At 42.0% G+C, this 17,340-nt stretch overlaps 1 protein-coding gene across 2 annotated transcripts in view; it reads right to left on the bottom strand.

Annotated features, from left to right (window-relative positions):
- SFMBT1 (Scm like with four mbt domains 1) overlaps positions 1-17,340 on the bottom strand; it is a 150,414-nt gene that overhangs the window by 88,549 nt on the left and 44,525 nt on the right. For both annotated transcript variants that reach the window (XM_077278162.1, XM_077278161.1), the window contains exons 2-3: positions 7,691-7,815; positions 4,588-4,682 (exon numbers count right to left, since the gene is read on the bottom strand). In XM_077278162.1, the coding sequence (XP_077134277.1) occupies positions 4,588-4,682; positions 7,691-7,805 (210 nt within the window). In that variant the 5' untranslated portion in view covers positions 7,806-7,815. The remainder of the gene's footprint in view (positions 1-4,587; positions 4,683-7,690; positions 7,816-17,340) is intronic.

Below are 17,340 nucleotides of genomic sequence, written 5' to 3'. Positions count from 1 at the left end.
TTTATTGCATGAAATAAGGATTTGATCACCTACCAACCAGCAAGATTTCTGGTTCTCACAGACCTGTTAGTTTTTCTTTAAGAAGCCCTCCTGCTCTGCACTTGTAAGGAGGAAAACTGGGCCGCCGGTGCCTGTGCCGCGCCCGGTCCGCAACTGTCGGGGCTGCGTCCCAGGTTGTCCGGGGGAAAGAATAGTGAACCGGACAGACCCAGTGACCCGGAAGCAGGGGGCATGGCAAAAGAGAAGCGAGCAGCAGCAGTCAGTTTTGGCGCGAACAAGCAGGGCAAGCGGCGTGCTCCATCCCCTGAGCACCGGCGCTGCGTCGGGCTGTGTTTGCCGACTCCTGTCACCACAAGTGGGACCGTAAGAGAGGGGTGCCGTGTGCTCAGTGACTGAGTACCGGACATATGCTTGCAGCCCTCCCGGTCAGTTGCTGTACGCCAGACCACGTTTGACTCTGGAAGTGCTGCGGCCTTGTTTGATTTGGCAGGTTTATGGAATAGGGGCTCAGCGGAAGGTACCGGAGACTGACCGCTACCGCCAGAAGACGGACCCTCATTTAAAGGACATCTTTCCAGCAGCTGCAACCCCTGCGGGATCATCTGCTGAGGAGGAACATAAAGGACACGATAAGTTTGAAAACTGGACTGCTGTTATTCTGCATTTGTTGCTCATTTCATTTCCCTTTTAACAATTCATCTCCCAGCGAGGAGTTTACTACCCTGCTAGCTTAAACTGTTAAATTTGTTAACTCTTGCTCTGCCTCCTGTCCGTGACTGCATCCCGCAACCTGCTCACACACTCATTACCTGTATTAATTGCACCTGTTTGAACTGGTTACCTGTATAAAAGACACCTGTTCAGACACTCAATCACACTCCAACCTCCCCACCATGGCCAAGACCAAAGAGCTGTCTAAGGGCGCCAGAAAAAAAATTGTAGATCTGCACAAGGCTAGGATGGGCTACAGGACAATAGGCAAGCAGCTTGCTGAGAAGGCAACAACTGTTGGTGCAAGTATTAGAAAAAGGAAGAAAGAGGACTGAATTTTCCTCGGTCTGTGGCTCCATGCAAGATCTCACCTCATAGGGTAAAGAGGATTCTGAGAAAGGTCGGGAATCATCACAGAAAGACACAGGAGGACCTGGTCAATGACCTGAAGAGAACTGGGACCACAGTCTAAAACATTACCGTTCGTAACACACTATGCTGTCAAGGACTAAAATCCTGCATAGCACACAAGGTCCCCCTGCTCACGCCAGCATATGTCCAGGCCCATTTGAAGTTCGCCAATGACCATCTGATGATCCAGTGGAGGCATGGGAGAAGGTCATGTGGGCAGATGAGACCAAAATAGAACTTTTTGGTATCAACTCCACTCGCTATGTTTGGAGAAGGAAGAAGGATAAATACAACCTCAAGAACACTGTCCCAACTGTGATGCATGGTCAGGGCATCACACTTTGGGGGTGCTTTTCTGAAAAGGGAAAGGACGACTGCACCATATTCAAGGGAAGATGGATGGGGTCATACATAGCAAGATTTTGGCCATCAATCTCCTTCCCTCAGGAAGCGCATGGAAGATGGGTCGTGGGTGGGTCTTCCAGAATGGCAATGACCAGAAGCACAGCCAAGTCAACTAAGGAGTGGCTCCGTATGAAGCATTTCATGGTCCTGGAGTGGCCTAGCCAGTCTTCAGACCTGAGCCCAATAGAAAATCTTTAGAGGGAGCGGAAACTCAGTGTTGCCCAGTGACAGCCCCGAAACCTAAAAGATCTGGAGAAGATCTGTATGGAGGAGTGGACCAAAATCCCTGCTGCAGTGTGGGCAAACTTGACCAAGAACTACAGGAAACGTCTGACCTCTGTAATTGCGAACAAAGGTTTCTGTACCAAATATTAAGTTCTGTTTTTCTTTTGTATCAAATACTTATTTCAAGCAATAAAATTCAAATTAATTATGTAAAAATCATGCAGTGATTTTCTGTATTTTTTTTACCCAAGATACTTTTCTTTCACAGTTGAAGTGCGCCTATGATAACAGTTACAGACCTCTAAATTCTTTGCAAGTGGGAAAATGTGAAAAATCGTCAGCGTATCATACTTCTTTTCACCACTGAATGTGTCCTCCTTTTGTCACATGACATACATCTATGCGGTAATCCAGTTCGACCCAAACAATCTGAAGCATATCCCAGTCGATGATTATTACAGTGGCGGTAATGCGGTCCCAGAGCCCATCCAGTGTTGCTGGTAAAGACGGCAGGTAAACAATGCCTTTGATGTATCCCTAAAAGGAAGAAGTCACCCAATGTCAGATGGTGAGACCTGGGGGGGTCCATCTGAAGAGTGCCAAGTCAACACCGGTACAGTGCCCAGTCCACCGGTTTGGGAGTTCCTTGTAGAGACAACGCAGCTCTGAATGCCATTGGGGTGGAGCGCCGTCTTTTCGGAAAATCTTGTTTTTTGAATTAGTTGTGCAAACAACCATAACATATCACAGTATGATGTTCCAGTCATTGTGTTTTCAGCTGGGGAAAAAAAAAAGCCTGTACACTTTTGTTTTCGAGATTGCACAGACAACATTTAGTTTCTGAGAATATCTTGATATCCGGAGTGGCATTGGGACTTTCCTTCCCTATATTCGGATGTTGTGACCGTTCATCTTTCCGCTTAAATGGAAGGTTGCCCCGTCACTGAGCACTAGCCGGGAAGCACATTCATCATCTTCCAATGCTGCCTGAAAAAGTGCACAGAATTCGTATTGGATGCAGTGGTCACCTGGCTGTAGATTTTGCAATAGCTGTATGCGATATGGTTTCTGGTGAAGGTGCCTCGCAGAATCTTCCCAACTTCAGCTGAAGAATGTCAAGTTCACGATTTGCGCGACGTGTTGATTTCTGTTGGTTACGTGCAAAGGTCCCTCGAACCCTTCAATTGTAACACTCGGTGATCTGGGGGCTTTTAGGTTTACACAAGCATCTTGTGTCCTTAAATTGTCGATACCACGGCAGAATGGTCTGGAGACCAGGTGGGTCACTTTTATACCGTCTTCGGAATGCTCGCTGCATGGTAACAATTGATTTCCACTTTTCATACTCTAAAACACAAATAGTTTTCACTTGCGTAGTCGACATTTTTGGATCTGATGTCCCCCTGCCACCCGGTAAGTCACAAGTGAGTCTGAACACGCGAGTTACAAACTCTGAGATGTGACATTTCGATACGTTATTACAAGCGGGTGAAATTTATATCTATGCAGTAATATGCATGCTAAATACGATGAAGCTTTTATAATCACCCTGTATGTACTACAGCGATTTCTTCCCTGGACAAAATGAGTGTAATTTGTTACATAAGGAATTTATTACATTTGACAAATTCTTTTTTTTATATTCCCAGAGAACCCCTTTAAAGGAAGTAGGGGTTTCCTGAGGATGATAGTCATTTACCACCAGGAAACTCCTGAAAATGTTAAGAAACTAATTTTATTAGCGATTTCAAACATCAATACCCTAGGGAGCCATAGTACATACATACAGCTCTGGCAAAAAGAGACCACCACATCAAAACCCTGTCATGGGCAGCCCAATCTCCAGACCTGAACCCCATTGAAATCCTCAGGAATGTAATTAAGAGGATGATGGATAGTCACAAGCCATCAAACAAAGAAGAACTGCTTACATTTTTGCGCCAGAAGCAGTGTGAAAGACTGGTGGCAAGCATGCCAAGACGCATGAAAGCTGTGATTAACAATCATGGTTATTCCACAAAATATTGATTTCTGAACTCTTTCCGTGTTAAAACATTAGTAGCTGTTGTTTCTAAATTATTATTAACTTGTTTTCTTTGCATTATTTGAGGTCTGAAAGCACTGGATTTTTTTTTGTAATTTTGACCATTTTTCTTTGTCAGAAAAAAATACAAAAATTATTGTTTGGAAATTCGGAGACATGTCAGAAGTTTATAGAATAAAAGAACAATCTACATTTTACTCAAAAATACACCAATAAAAAGAAAAATCAGACAAACTGAACATTTTGCAGTAGTCTCTTAATTTTTGCCAGAGCTGTAGCTACTAATATAAGTGCTTAAAGTCTGATAAGAACTTCAAATTTTACACTTGATGATCAAAGCCTTTGCCTGAAGCATGAACATATGTAATGCCACCAACTGCCCCAAGCGGCAACGCCACCCACCTGCCCAGAGCGGCAACGCCACCCACCTGCCCCGAGAGCCACAGCCACCCACCTGCCCAGAGCGGCAACGCCACCCACCTGCCCAGAGAGCCAACGCCACCACCTGCCCCCAGAGGCAACGCCACCACCTGCCCCCAGAGGCAACGCCACCCACCTGCCCAGAGAGGCAACGCCACCCACCTGCCCAGAGAGGCAACGCCACCACCTGCCCAGAGAGGCAACGCCACCACCTGCCCAGAGAGGCAATGCCACCCACCTGCCCAGAGCGGCAACGCCACCCACCTGCCCAGAGAGCCAACGCCACCCGCCTGCCCAGAGAAGCAACGCCACCACCTGCCCAGAGAGGCAACTAAATTATGAAATGTAAAGGATTCTTTTCAATAACTTACATGTTTGAAAAAGCTGTGAGGTGCACTCACACTCTCAGTCTCTTCTAGATATTCTTCCCAATTAAATTCTGCCTCCTCAAGACTGAAGTCTGCATCTTTACCGAAAATAAAGACAAATAAAAATTAGAAAAGTTTATTACATTATGGTTTCCATTAAATGGGAAAGTAAACACAAAAAGATATATATACTACAGCGTTGAAATGTTCGGACGTTGTGGGTAACCCACATTGCTGGTATTCTATCCAAAGGAATCCAATTGAGAATAAATGCAGTATATTCTCTATGCATTTTGAAGTACTCTTACTTCTTCAGGACAGCCACAAAGCTCTGTGGTTCTCTTGAAGAATACTTCAAAATGCGTAGAGCATAAACTGCATTTTTTTCTCCTCAAGTGTAACCCTTTATCGGATATAATACCCGTAATGTGGGTTACCCACAACTTCCAAAGATTCCATTACAACGCTGTAATACATATCCTTCTTTGTATCTATGTATTACAGTGTTGTGTCTCCCACAACCGCATAAAGATGAGCAGTATCACCTTTTCCCTAACGCTATTGCGCTATTATTGTTCTCCCCAGCCACTTCCTAACATATTATAGAGAGGCATTCATGTGTTTTGAGAATGACTATTGGAAATAAGAAAAAAAAAATTGCTCCAAGCTTCTACTTTATCATATAAAATTGCTATAGTATCACCATCACTGCATCCAGTCCTGTAATTTCTATTCTTAACATTTATATATATAAAAAAAATAAAATAAAAATAATTTGTAATTCATTGATCTTGTAACATGTGCCCGTATTATTATAGTGCAGCAGTCTTTCAATGAAAGTTAATTTAAAAGAAAAAAAACAAAACAAAACTAGAAATATAACCACCGCCACTACATACAGGTCCTTCTCAAAAAATTAGCATATAGTGTAAAATTTCATTATTTACCATAATGTAATGATTACAATTAAACTTTCATATATTATAGATTCATTATCCACCAACTGAAATTTGTCAGGTCTTTTATTGTTTTAATACTGATGATTTTGGCCTACAACTCCTGATAACCCAAAAAACCTGTCTCAATAAATTAGCATATCAAGAAAAGGTTCTCTAAACGACCTATTACCCTAATCTTCTGAATCAACTAATTAACTCTAAACACATGCAAAAGATACCTGAGGCTTTTAAAAACTCCCTGCCTGGTTCATTACTCAAAACCCCCATCATGGGTAAGACTAGCGACCTGACAGATGTCAAGAAGGCCATCATTGACACCCTCAAGCAAGAGGGTAAGACCCAGAAAGAAATTTCTCAACAAATAGGCTGTTCCCAGAGTGCTGTATCAAGGCACCTCAATGGTAAGTCTGTTGGAAGGAAACAATGTGGCAGAAAACGCTGTACAACGAGAAGAGGTGACCGGACCCTGAGGAAGATTGTGGAGAAGGACCGATTCCAGACCTTGGGGAACCTGAGGAAGCAGTGGACTGAGTCTGGTGTGGAAACATCCAGAGCCACCGTGCACAGGCGTGTGCTGGAAATGGGCTACAGGTGCCGCATTCCCCAGGTAAAGCCACTTTTGAACCATAAACAGCGGCAGAAGCGCCTGACCTGGGCTACAGAGAAGCAGCACTGGACTGTTGCTAAATTTTGCATGTCATTCGGAAATCAAGGTGCCAGAGTCTGGAGGAAGACTGGGGAGAAGGAAATGCCAAAATGCCTGAAGTCCAGTGTCAAGTACCCACAGTCAGTGATGGTGTGGGGTGCCATGTCAGCTGCTGGTGTTGGTCCACTGTGTTTCATCAAGGGCAGGGTCAATGCAGCTAGCTATCAGGAGATTTTGGAGCACTTCATGCTTCCATCGGCTGAAATGCTTTATGGAGATGAAGATTTCATTTTTCAGCACGACCTGGCACCTGCTCACAGTGCCAAAACCACTGGTAAATGGTTTACTGACCATGGTATTACTGTGCTCAATTGGCCTGCCAACTCTCCTGACCTGAACCCCATAGAGAATCTGTGGGATATTGTGAAGAGAAAGTTGAGAGACGCAAGACCCAACACTCTGGATGAGCTTAAGGCCGCTATTGAAGCATCCTGGGCCTCCATAACATCTCAGCAGTGTCACAGGCTGATTGCCTCCATGCCACGCCGCATTGAAGCAGTCATTTCTGCCAAAGGATTCCCGACCAAGTATTGAGTGCATAACTGAACATTATTATTTGATGGTTTTGTTTGTTATTAAAAAACACTTTTATTTGATTGGACGGGTGAAATATGCTAATTTATTGAGACAGGTTTTTTGGGTTATCAGGAGTTGTATGCCAAAATCATCAGTATTAAAACAATAAAAGACCTGACAAATTTCAGTTGGTGGATAATGAATCTATAATATATGAAAGTTTAATTGTAATCATTACATTATGGTAAATAATGAAATTTTACACTACCGTATATGCTAATTTTTTGAGAAGGACCTGTACATATACATTTCTGTTGAATAAAAACAAGAATTCACATCATAAAATCAATGGCGAGCTACACAACAAAACATGAAAATTACATTAGATTGTGGGCCACACGAATTGCTATATATGTGAGAGTGTGACCAAAGAATACATTTAGGGTAGGAAGCGTATAATAGTAAACCTCATTATGAATAATAATGAAAGCCCTAGATGAAATGTATAAGACAAAAAAAAAGCCAAAAGGTACAAATACATACAAAAGGAATAGTGATGTTAATGGAGAAAGGAGCCCCCAATCTAAGACAAGTTCCGCCTGAGCTTTATGAAGGATTACAATTATAAAGTTGTTTTTTTTAAATGGGGGGGGGGGGGGGATGATGTAAAAAAACAAAAATTTTTATTGTTGCGCCACCTCCTACAAGGCTATGTGGTCAGACTGAAGTGTAAATTTGGAGTGAGACACTCCCTTTAATCCTTTAGTGTGAAGATTTGTTACAGTGTTCTGTACAGCCCATCTTCTCACATGGATTTGTATAGACAAAATTATATCCCTGCAATGGCGATTTAACATATAATTAATGTAAATGAAAGCATATAGGAGATAAAATGTTGGTATAGCCGTTTTGATTGTTTACTTACTTGTGCCTTCGTGGTTTTGCTCCTGGGCGCTCATATCAGCAGGGGGACCGGCAGTGGTTATTGCAGGATTTGTTTGCCGACTTTGTGACATCGGTCCAGCACTAAGAGTTCCCATTCACACAACACTAAAAGAAAGAATATATTACACATAAGTGAGCGGAACGGCACACCGGGGGCTGCCATGTAATGTAGTAACACATTACTCTTCTACTGCGCGTCCTCAGGCCCTGCTATACCCTTCATTATTCACTGTTTTAAGAAAGCCATTTAACTACTGTACTTCTATTACATGATGCGATCAGCAGAAGATATCACAAATTTTATATCCCATGATCACAGTTTTCCTGGAATGTTTAGGACGCATAAATATTCAACACGTTCAAGACATATTTAATGTGCATTGATTCTACAAATGATTATTCACATATTATAAAGTGATGGTACTGTGCGCGCGTGTGTGTGTGTGTGTGTGTGTGTGTGTGTGTGTGTGTGTGTGTGTGTGTGTGTGTGTGTGTGTGTGTGTGTGTGTGTGTTTTGATTTCTGGGAGCACAATGAATCCCAAGACTTTTTGTGCATCTGTGCTAATGTGAGGGGTTACAAAGACTGGTACCCACCCCTACCCCTTTAAGCACGTCCCGGTTCTTGAGGTAGTGGGAGTGTGACCACGCTATGTTAATGTGATTTCAATCTGCTATATATATAGTGTTTCCAACTGTTTGCTGCTATATGAATGTTTTATAATGCTGTGTATAGTTGTCTAGGGATAGTGCAGTACCAAGTTAGCCCACTAGAGGGGGCAACATTAGGACTTAATAGAAGGTTAGGAATAGATAATAGTTAACATAGAAGGAGGTAACTGGGGTAAGGCAGGAACAGCGAAACGGACAAGAAAACTCCTAAGTGTAGTGAGTCTGAACAGGGAAAACGCTGCGTTACCGAAAGAGGCGGTACGACGCGTGCACGTACTGAAGGCCATAGAAAGAGGGGCAGGGAAAGTGGAGAATGAGGACTGTTTGGAACCCTATGCTGATGTTGTATCTAATAAGGATGTGCTGGGAAGAGAATAAAGTAAAGTTCTCCGTTTTAAATTACAACTGGACTGTTTATGCACAACAATGCAGAGGAAATCCGGAAGGAGCAGAGACCAGGGAGGCAAAGACATTGCTAAAAGGACATTGTATGTATGTGATGGGAGACCAGGGTGTGCAAGAGCCATTAGTCTCAGCCAAGACTACGGCCCTGGCACTCCCTCACACTTAATTATGGTTTTAACGTGCCCACTAGTTCTTGTCACTACTCCAACCCTCAGTGTGTCAGGGATATAGTTAATGACTAGTGATGAGCGAGTATACTCGTTGCTCGGGTTTTCCCGAGAATGCTCAGGTGATCTCCGAGTATTTTTTAGTGCTCAGAGATATAGTTTACATCGGGGGTTAGTGAAATCAAGTTGTATACATTGTGAGACAGTGACCAGTGTTACATGCAGGGGTCGGCATGCTCCCCCCAGGAAGCACATGGAGGCGTGTTGAGGCGTGTTGAGGCCACGGGAGTGCATTGCAGTCACAGGTGTAGCTTTGACTGCAGTGTGTGTGTGTGTGTGTGTGTGTGTGTGTGTGTGTGTGTGTGTGTGTGTGTGTGTATATATACACACACACACACTTAAACAGGAAAAGACATAGAATAAAAAAACTTTAATAACCAAATTTGGTATTACATATTCCACTTAACAAAGGGGCACTTACCTCAGTCAGTTACCCCAGTCATATTTGGCATCAAATTATCAACCTTTTCCAATAAATTCGTGCTACCGGTCACAAAGTCCTTAGAATTTTTGCACCCCACCCATTACTCTACACTAATATTTCTGACACCCACCATTCAGATAATGATAGCCTTTTCCAAGGCTAGATTATGAATTGTAATATCCCAGAAAAGCCCTTTAAAAGATATATTTGTTTGTTATCCAACTCCTGGCCAGAAAAAGGCAATTTCTTGTTTTAGATTTTTTGTCTTTTGTTGGTTACATGGAACACACATCTGTAAGTCAGACTTTTTCCCACAGGTAGTCCTATGGACACAGCAGTGGTGCAGAGTCCAAATGCCTTGACCTGCACACCATACACACAAGCATATATCCAAGTGCCAAAAACAAAGTGAGCCGTCACAATTGGATAATTTTAGCTGTACTGTACAATAAACCTGCAACTTTACAGCAATTTCCAACTGTGCCCCATTCCATATGTCTCATCATATCACATTATACCTGAGCATCCAGAGGTCTCAGCTCAGTGACTTTCTGACTTTTGAAGGAAGAAGTGTCGATCATTCGCTGATCCACTGTCAAATCACAAAACTAGTATCTGATGCCCGGCATTCATCATAGACTAAGCTAGATATACTTTAGGTCTCAGAATTATTAAAGTAAAAAATTGACAATGTAAACGTACATCAAACTCTCCTAATGTTCAAGCTATAGCCCTGAATAATAGATTAAAAGGCAGCCACAGACAGAAAGCTAAATAGAGTTACATGGAGAGTGAACTTTTACACAAACGTTTCACTTTTTCTTCACTAGCATTTCTTCCTTTACAAATTTATGACATATGAAACACATAAAACGATTGCAGTCCGGACCCACAACCTGCAAGCAGGAAACAATACTAAGGCTGCCGTCACACTAGCAGTATTTGGTCAGTATTTTACATCAGTATTTGTAAGCCAAAACCAGGAGTGGGTGATAAATGCAGAAGTGGTGCATGTGTTTCTATTATACTTTTCCTCTAATTGTTCCACTCCTGGTTTTGGCTTACAAATACTGATGTAAAATACTGACCAAATACTGCTAGTGTGACGGCAGCCTTAGAAATAAGCCTATACCCTCCATCTAATTTGGGGTGTCAGTAATTAAGGTCTCTTCCCCAAAATGAAGATTGTCCAGCTTTTCTCATCCAGAACAGCAAATTTGTCACGTTTTATATCATTAGTGGGAAGGTGAGGTGCTACAACTCCTACTTAGTAATTATTTCAATCCGACATAGGCAAAATATAGCCGGCTGGCCAAAAGTGGCCTTTTGACTTTTCATGTCCGGCCCCAAGATCAAAATAGTCAAAAAGCTGCAAACAGTGGGCACAAATTTTGACGAGATTTTAAGCAGAATTGTGCCTAGTAATATTCCTAGTAAAATCCGCTACTAGATGTGACTAACGCATACCGTCAGATGACTGCTCTCCATACAAATGCTTGCCTGACTCCTCCATACTGGGAAATGTGTCAAACTCTTTCCTTTTTGAAGGATTCTAACATTTCAAAAACACAAATTAACTAAACGCAGTTGTGGGGGAGGATTTTATAGCCATAGCGTGTGAATGCGTATTTATTTTTAAGTACTCGTTTCATGCAAATAGAATTTTTATGCAGTATTTCTGCAAAATGTAAAATCTAAATATTTCCTGTGCTACGCATTAAAGTTGGGGACAACATCTACGAGTGCCATTTCAGCGAACCTGTCACTCTGAACATACACTCTACACATCGGGAAGATGCAATTTATGGGCAGTGTGTTTCATAACACTTACTATAGGACTTAAAAAGGGACGATCAGCACAGGCCCTCGGTGCACCATGGCGTGGCCAAACAGAGCTCCTTCCAATTACCTGTTTTCTCTATACCTCCACCGCCTCCCCCCACTCATTGATTGACAGCTCTGGCTTAGTAGAGCCATTGAAGGGCCAAGATAAATGGGAAAACAAGGAGGTGGGAAGATGCATTGAACTGTTAGGCCACACCAAAGGAAAACCGAACGCCAGCGCTTGGTTTTAACAGTCATTCTGTGCCGTCCAACTCCTTTTAGATTTAGGAGTCTAGTGGGTAGTTATATTAAGTGATTGTGCATGCAAAGATTGTTGTCAATTACTGAAATTAAGAACAGCTCCTATTCTCTTAGTAAAGGCTGCTGCAGAACAGCTTTTACACATCTGAAGCACAGGTCCATCCAAAGCATTTACATCCAATAGCCAGCTGATCCAATAACAGCTGATCGAGGGATGGGGGTATCATGTGTGGACTATCCACCGATCGACTATTGATGACCTATTCATCAGATGGGTTGTCCAGTAAAATTATCTTGATGACCTTTCTAATACTTAAGGACCCATTAATAGTCTGCTATGGATTTCTGCTTTTCCTAGTTACAGGCCCTGGTCTGCAAATAAATCTCTTGTGTACATGTCAGCCTTAAAAAAGACCTGTCACAAGGTCAAAATTGGCCAATTTTTGCTTACAATTCCCTCTACTGTTGTCAGGATTCTATATAGTTTTGTTTTTTTAAATCCAACATACAGTTCCAAAGATATGGGACTTATTTAGTGGCAATTATTATGGTCTTTACCAAGGGGAAATTGCGCACAGTGTGAGAGGACCGTTTTTTAGACTGTTTTGCATAATTACCCTATAACCACTATCCTATTAGTCAAGATCATAAAAATTTGCACTAAATAAAAAAAGTTTCTTAATTCTGGAACCTTATGCAGGATTTAAAAACAAAGAAAACTGAGTAATCAAGAGAGCAGAGGGAACGAAATAAGAGCAAAAACTGGCCAATTTTGACTAGGTGCTCTTTAAGAAAGCCATACAAATTAAATGAATGACTGCTGAAATCTTCAATTTTGGCTGACCACCTTATATGACTGTCTTAATTCCCTGACATCAAGTGGCGGAGGAAAGATTTGAGTATGGTAAATTTTAACATGTCCCACCCTTGTCTATGAGGAGAATAAGATTATTCTTCTCTACCTATTGAGGATACATGTAGCATAAATACGGGGTGCAGGGGGATATTTGTTCGGCAGTTTAAGGGGTACATTATTTATTGTAACTGGAGAAACAAAATAAAAAAAGTTTTCAAGTAGATCACTATAAGGGTATTTGCACACAATGTCTTTCAGGTGAAATCTGCCTGAAAAAAACAAACAAAAAAAAGTAAGTAAATAAATAAATCGTGCACATCAATGTCAAATGAACTTGCTGTACTCATGTTCAGGGTTTCACTACTTCTTTTAACCATTTCAGGGTTGGAATATGATGAAGCGGTTAATAGCATGGTGTCCAATCTTTGGGCGATTTTTCACTAGGAAGTCACTTTAGTGGAAAGTGAGTAAAGATGGTGGCAGCTGTGAAAACATCAGAGGCCGCCAGCAAGCTGTTTTCAGGAAAAAGACCATTTGAGTTTCCCTGAAGTAGATTCACCTTAAAAAAAAAAAAAAAAAAGGAAAAAAAAAAAAGACAGACACCACATGCACACAGGCCAACAACGGTACCCCCACCCCATAAGGACATATCACGGCACATTACCTTCACAAATAAACACAACAAGACTTTCGTTGTGGCTGCGACAAAACTACATGCTGTTTTATGTTGCAACTTTGCTCAGAATGTGCAATGTCGCCTGCTGACAGATCACGAGCGACTATAAGTTACTCTGTTGTTATGACCCCAATGGCAGAGGGTCTCAAAAATAAATACCAAGTCTGCAAACACAAAAAACCAGCTCATAGGGCAGTGGTAACTGGGCTGACCGTATAGCTAATCCTAGCACCACAAATAGCAGCAGCCGGGGAACGTGCCTACGTTGGTTCTAGACGTCTCGCGCCAGCCGGAGAACTAACTAACCCTAGAAGGGAAAAGATAGACCTTTCTTGCCTCCAGAGAAAAGACCCCAAAAGTTGGATACAAGCCCCCAACCAATAATAACGGTGAGGTAAGAAGAAAAGACAAACGTAAGAATGAACTAGGTATTTAGCAAAGAGAGGCCCACTGACTAATAGCAGAATATAGTAAGATGACTTATACGGTCAGCAAAAACCCTATCAAAAATATCCACGCTGGATATTCAAGAACCCCCGAACCGTCTAACGGCCCGGGGGGAGAATACCAGCCCCCTAGAGCTTCCAGAAAAATCAGGAATCACATTTAGTACAAGCTGGACAAAAAATAAGAGCAATACAGATAACCAAAAAACAAGGAAGCAGGACTTAGCTTAATTTTGCAAAAACCAGGACCAGCAGACAGGAGCAAACAGAAAGGACTGATTACAACGATGCCAGGCACCAGACTAAGAATTCAGGAAGTTCATATAGCAACACCCCTGGACTAACGACCCAGGTGGGTGCCACACTAGGGAAAGACAGACAATCTCAGAGTCATACCACTAGTGACCACAAGAGGGAGCCAAAAAAGTCTAATTCACAACACTCTGTACGCTGAACCTTGCTTCTATGACAACCAAGCCATCAGAGCTTTGTGCCTGAGACTGGCTCAAATGGTGGGCAATCAGGGGCTCACATTTGGGCTATTTTTGTTTCACTGGTTATAATTTTAACATTTTGTATTAATAAATCTCCTTATACCACAGAATGAGGTTTGTAGCCAGGCTTGGACTGGCCCACAGGAGAACAGTAGAATCCTCCGGCGAGCCGTCACCATATTCATTTAACTATCAAAAAATTATATATATATTTATTTATTTTGATGATTGTCGATAATGTGATAATGTCACATTTGCTTGTTGCTGAAAAGGGGGCCCTGGAGTTGGTTACTGGTGGGCCCTTGGCTCCCAGTCCGACACTGTAGCCTAAACACTTTCGACAGCAGTAACCATGACCTGCTGAAACGATTCTTCAGATTAGTACAGCTACATGCCAAAGCTATACAAGTTTTTTTTCTTTTTGTGTGGCAAAAATATATATTTATTTTTGGCATTAAAATATTATAGATGTGCGGCAGAGGAAAAAAAAAAAAAAAGAAAAAAGCAACAAAAACAGTTCTGCTGCTACACTTATTTATTTTATTCTTTATTTCTGGGTATGTTCCCACGGTCAGGAATCGGCAGCGCTTTGGACGCAACACATGTCTGCTCTGTCCAAAGCGCTGCCCGCTATTGAACGCAGGTGATTTTGCATGTGTTTATTGAACCGTGCGGAATCACCGTGCCCAATACGTTGTATAGGTGAGATTTATCTTGGGGAGACTCATGTCTCCGCAAAATAAATTGACATGCTGCGGTCTGGAGAGACGAGCCGCATGTCCTTCTCCACGGGTGAGCCGCAGGTGTCTCAGCACGCATAATGGAGATTAGATTTCTTGAAATCCCATCCCCTAAGCTGTCACATCTGGACGCTGCGGATGTACACAGCGTCCAACCCGCAGCGTTTACTGACCGTGGGAACGTACCCTTAAAAGTGTACTTGGCGTTTCAGGAGAACTTGTGGTAAAATGTTTGTCTGCCTCAGACTCCTCCCTCCTCTCTACATAGAGCTTCATAAGCACAAGCTGTCATCTCCTAGCTCAGTAATGGGAAAGTCTGCATTAACCGAAGATAGATTTTACCTGTGAATTAAGAAAGTAAAATCAATCCAGGAGGAGAAGGAAAGATTTCCCTGATAAGAAATTATAAAGTTGCTTGTTTTAATGTGTATCATTGATTTATGGAGGGGAAAAAAATGATAGTTACAAATTAAGGGATAAATTATTTTGTATGCTGATAGACCTCACTTAAGGAAATGGCAATACCAAATGCATTTAAAAAAAATTAAATCTTCCATTTTTTAATTGAGAAAGCAAGAGTGTTCAAAACTAAATTTGTTTTTGTTTTGTTTTTATTGTTCACTGTGTTTTTAAGTCCCCCTAGGGAACTTGCAATAGTTTCACTGCATACTATAAGGTTTTGTTCACATGTTGCATTTTTTATGCATTTTCCCCCTTGGCAGTAAGAAACTTGTTTAAAAAAAATAAATAAATAAAGCTTCGTTTTTGCTGTGGTTTTCGGTGCATTTTTTCCTGCATTTGTGTCTTGTACTTGCTGATAAAGTTTAATGCATAAAAAAAAAAAATTGGATTCTAGTTCATCATGTTTAGGCACCAAAAACTGATACCTGTGTTTTGTCAGCTTTTTTTTTTTTTTTTTTGTACCACCCATTGCTTTCAATGGGTAAAAAAAAAAAACGCTGAAAGTAGTAACATGCTGCATTTTGCAAAAAAAAAAAAAAAAAAAAAAGGTATTGCACAAAATACTGAGGACAAAAAAAAAACCCAAACAAACTCTGTGTGTAAGATGTCTGAAATCTCAGACTTTGCTGGTACTGTAAAATGCAGATGAAAATCCCCCCTCCCCCCAAAAAAAAATTAAAAAAATGCACACACGTGAACATAGCCTAAAACTTCAGCTACATGGAATAGCTGCAATTAGGAGGGATGTGATGGCTGAAACAGCTCCATGCATCCACACCATGCTGGAAATCTAGAAGATTGTGGGGAGGGAACGGACATTATTATTATGTTGTTGTTTTTTTAAGAATACCAATTCTAGTAGTGTTTTAAAGCGCCATTAATGTCAAGGCACTGCACATGAATCTTTATAAAGTCATTATGGGGCTTGATTCATTAAGGTGTTTAAAGTCAGAAATCTGGCGTAAAAAAAAAAACCTTTATGTCACAATTGTTTTTTTTGCAGAGCTAGAAAGTTCCCAACCAGCTGTGCCAATATGGGCGGTACTGGTCGTGTCGCGGGATTGAAGAGTTACTCCAGCAATGCCCTCCACGACTGGAGTATATTTCTAGCGCACACCAGTTAAGAGATGCGACCAATTCCTATAGTGGCACATCGTACCCCAGTAAGCCCCTTCTTTAACACTGCTGAGCGCAATGCCAGTCTTAATGAATTGGCCCCTTCGTCTACGTATAATTTACTAGTGAACTTTCCAGCAAGGTGTGGTTTGTGATGGCTGCATGCCATGATTTGCTTTCTTTCACTTTTCATTACAATTACCAGTACAAGTCAATATAATTCTTGCAACAGTCATGATCACGCTGCTTACTGGATTGTAGTGCGCTCCTAATGATTGACAGTTTGGGATAACAGTCCAGCCGTGTCCCTAAACCAAAGTGTGCCGTCCATGCTGCTAGCCGTCTCTGTGCCGAGCAACCTCCCATACTGCAGAGACAGCTTCAGAACAGTAGGGAAGGAAAACAAAACTAATCAGTTCACTGTCCCTGGAGGACAAAGTGTGAAAACCACTTCACATTGGAACCCAGGTACACCTTATTCGGTCAGGGTGTGGTGCAGGGAGAGAAGGAACACACCAGGCTGGTAGAAATGGGAGAAGAGTCCATGAGGACAGGGATCCAGCACCAATTGGAAATGTTAATGAGGACTTTGTGAAAAAAAACTAAAATGTTGCTACCTACCTGCCTCTTGTGCCCGATGCCGTTTGTTGCTGACAAAGACCGCTCCTGCAGACGATTCAGCTGCCTGTACTGCTGTCACGTTCACAGAGCATCAGCTTAATTTCTGGTCTGCTCTGATAACGTCATTCTGATTGACAGTCAGCTGCCGCAGTTTGACAGCCGGATTCCCACTGCCTATCAGAATGACATACAAGTCCCATCCCGTCAACAGAACGGAACAGAAAAGAAGTCGCCGCTCTGTCACCATGGGGTCAGCTGAATCCCCTGCAGGAGCGGTCTTTGACCACTTCATGCTGGCAATGAATGGTACAAGGCGGGTAGGTAGCAACTACCTGACTGTTAGTGCTTAGGCACTTTTTTTTAGTTTTTCAGAAGTTCCCAGATATCCCTTGTAAAAAAGATAACTTA

The sequence above is a fragment of the Ranitomeya variabilis genome, chromosome 8, assembly GCF_051348905.1.
Source record: "Ranitomeya variabilis isolate aRanVar5 chromosome 8, aRanVar5.hap1, whole genome shotgun sequence".
Lineage (NCBI taxonomy): Eukaryota > Metazoa > Chordata > Amphibia > Anura > Dendrobatidae > Ranitomeya > Ranitomeya variabilis.
Note: the sequence above shows the minus strand (reverse complement) of the source record. Positions and strands in the feature narration are given on the sequence as shown.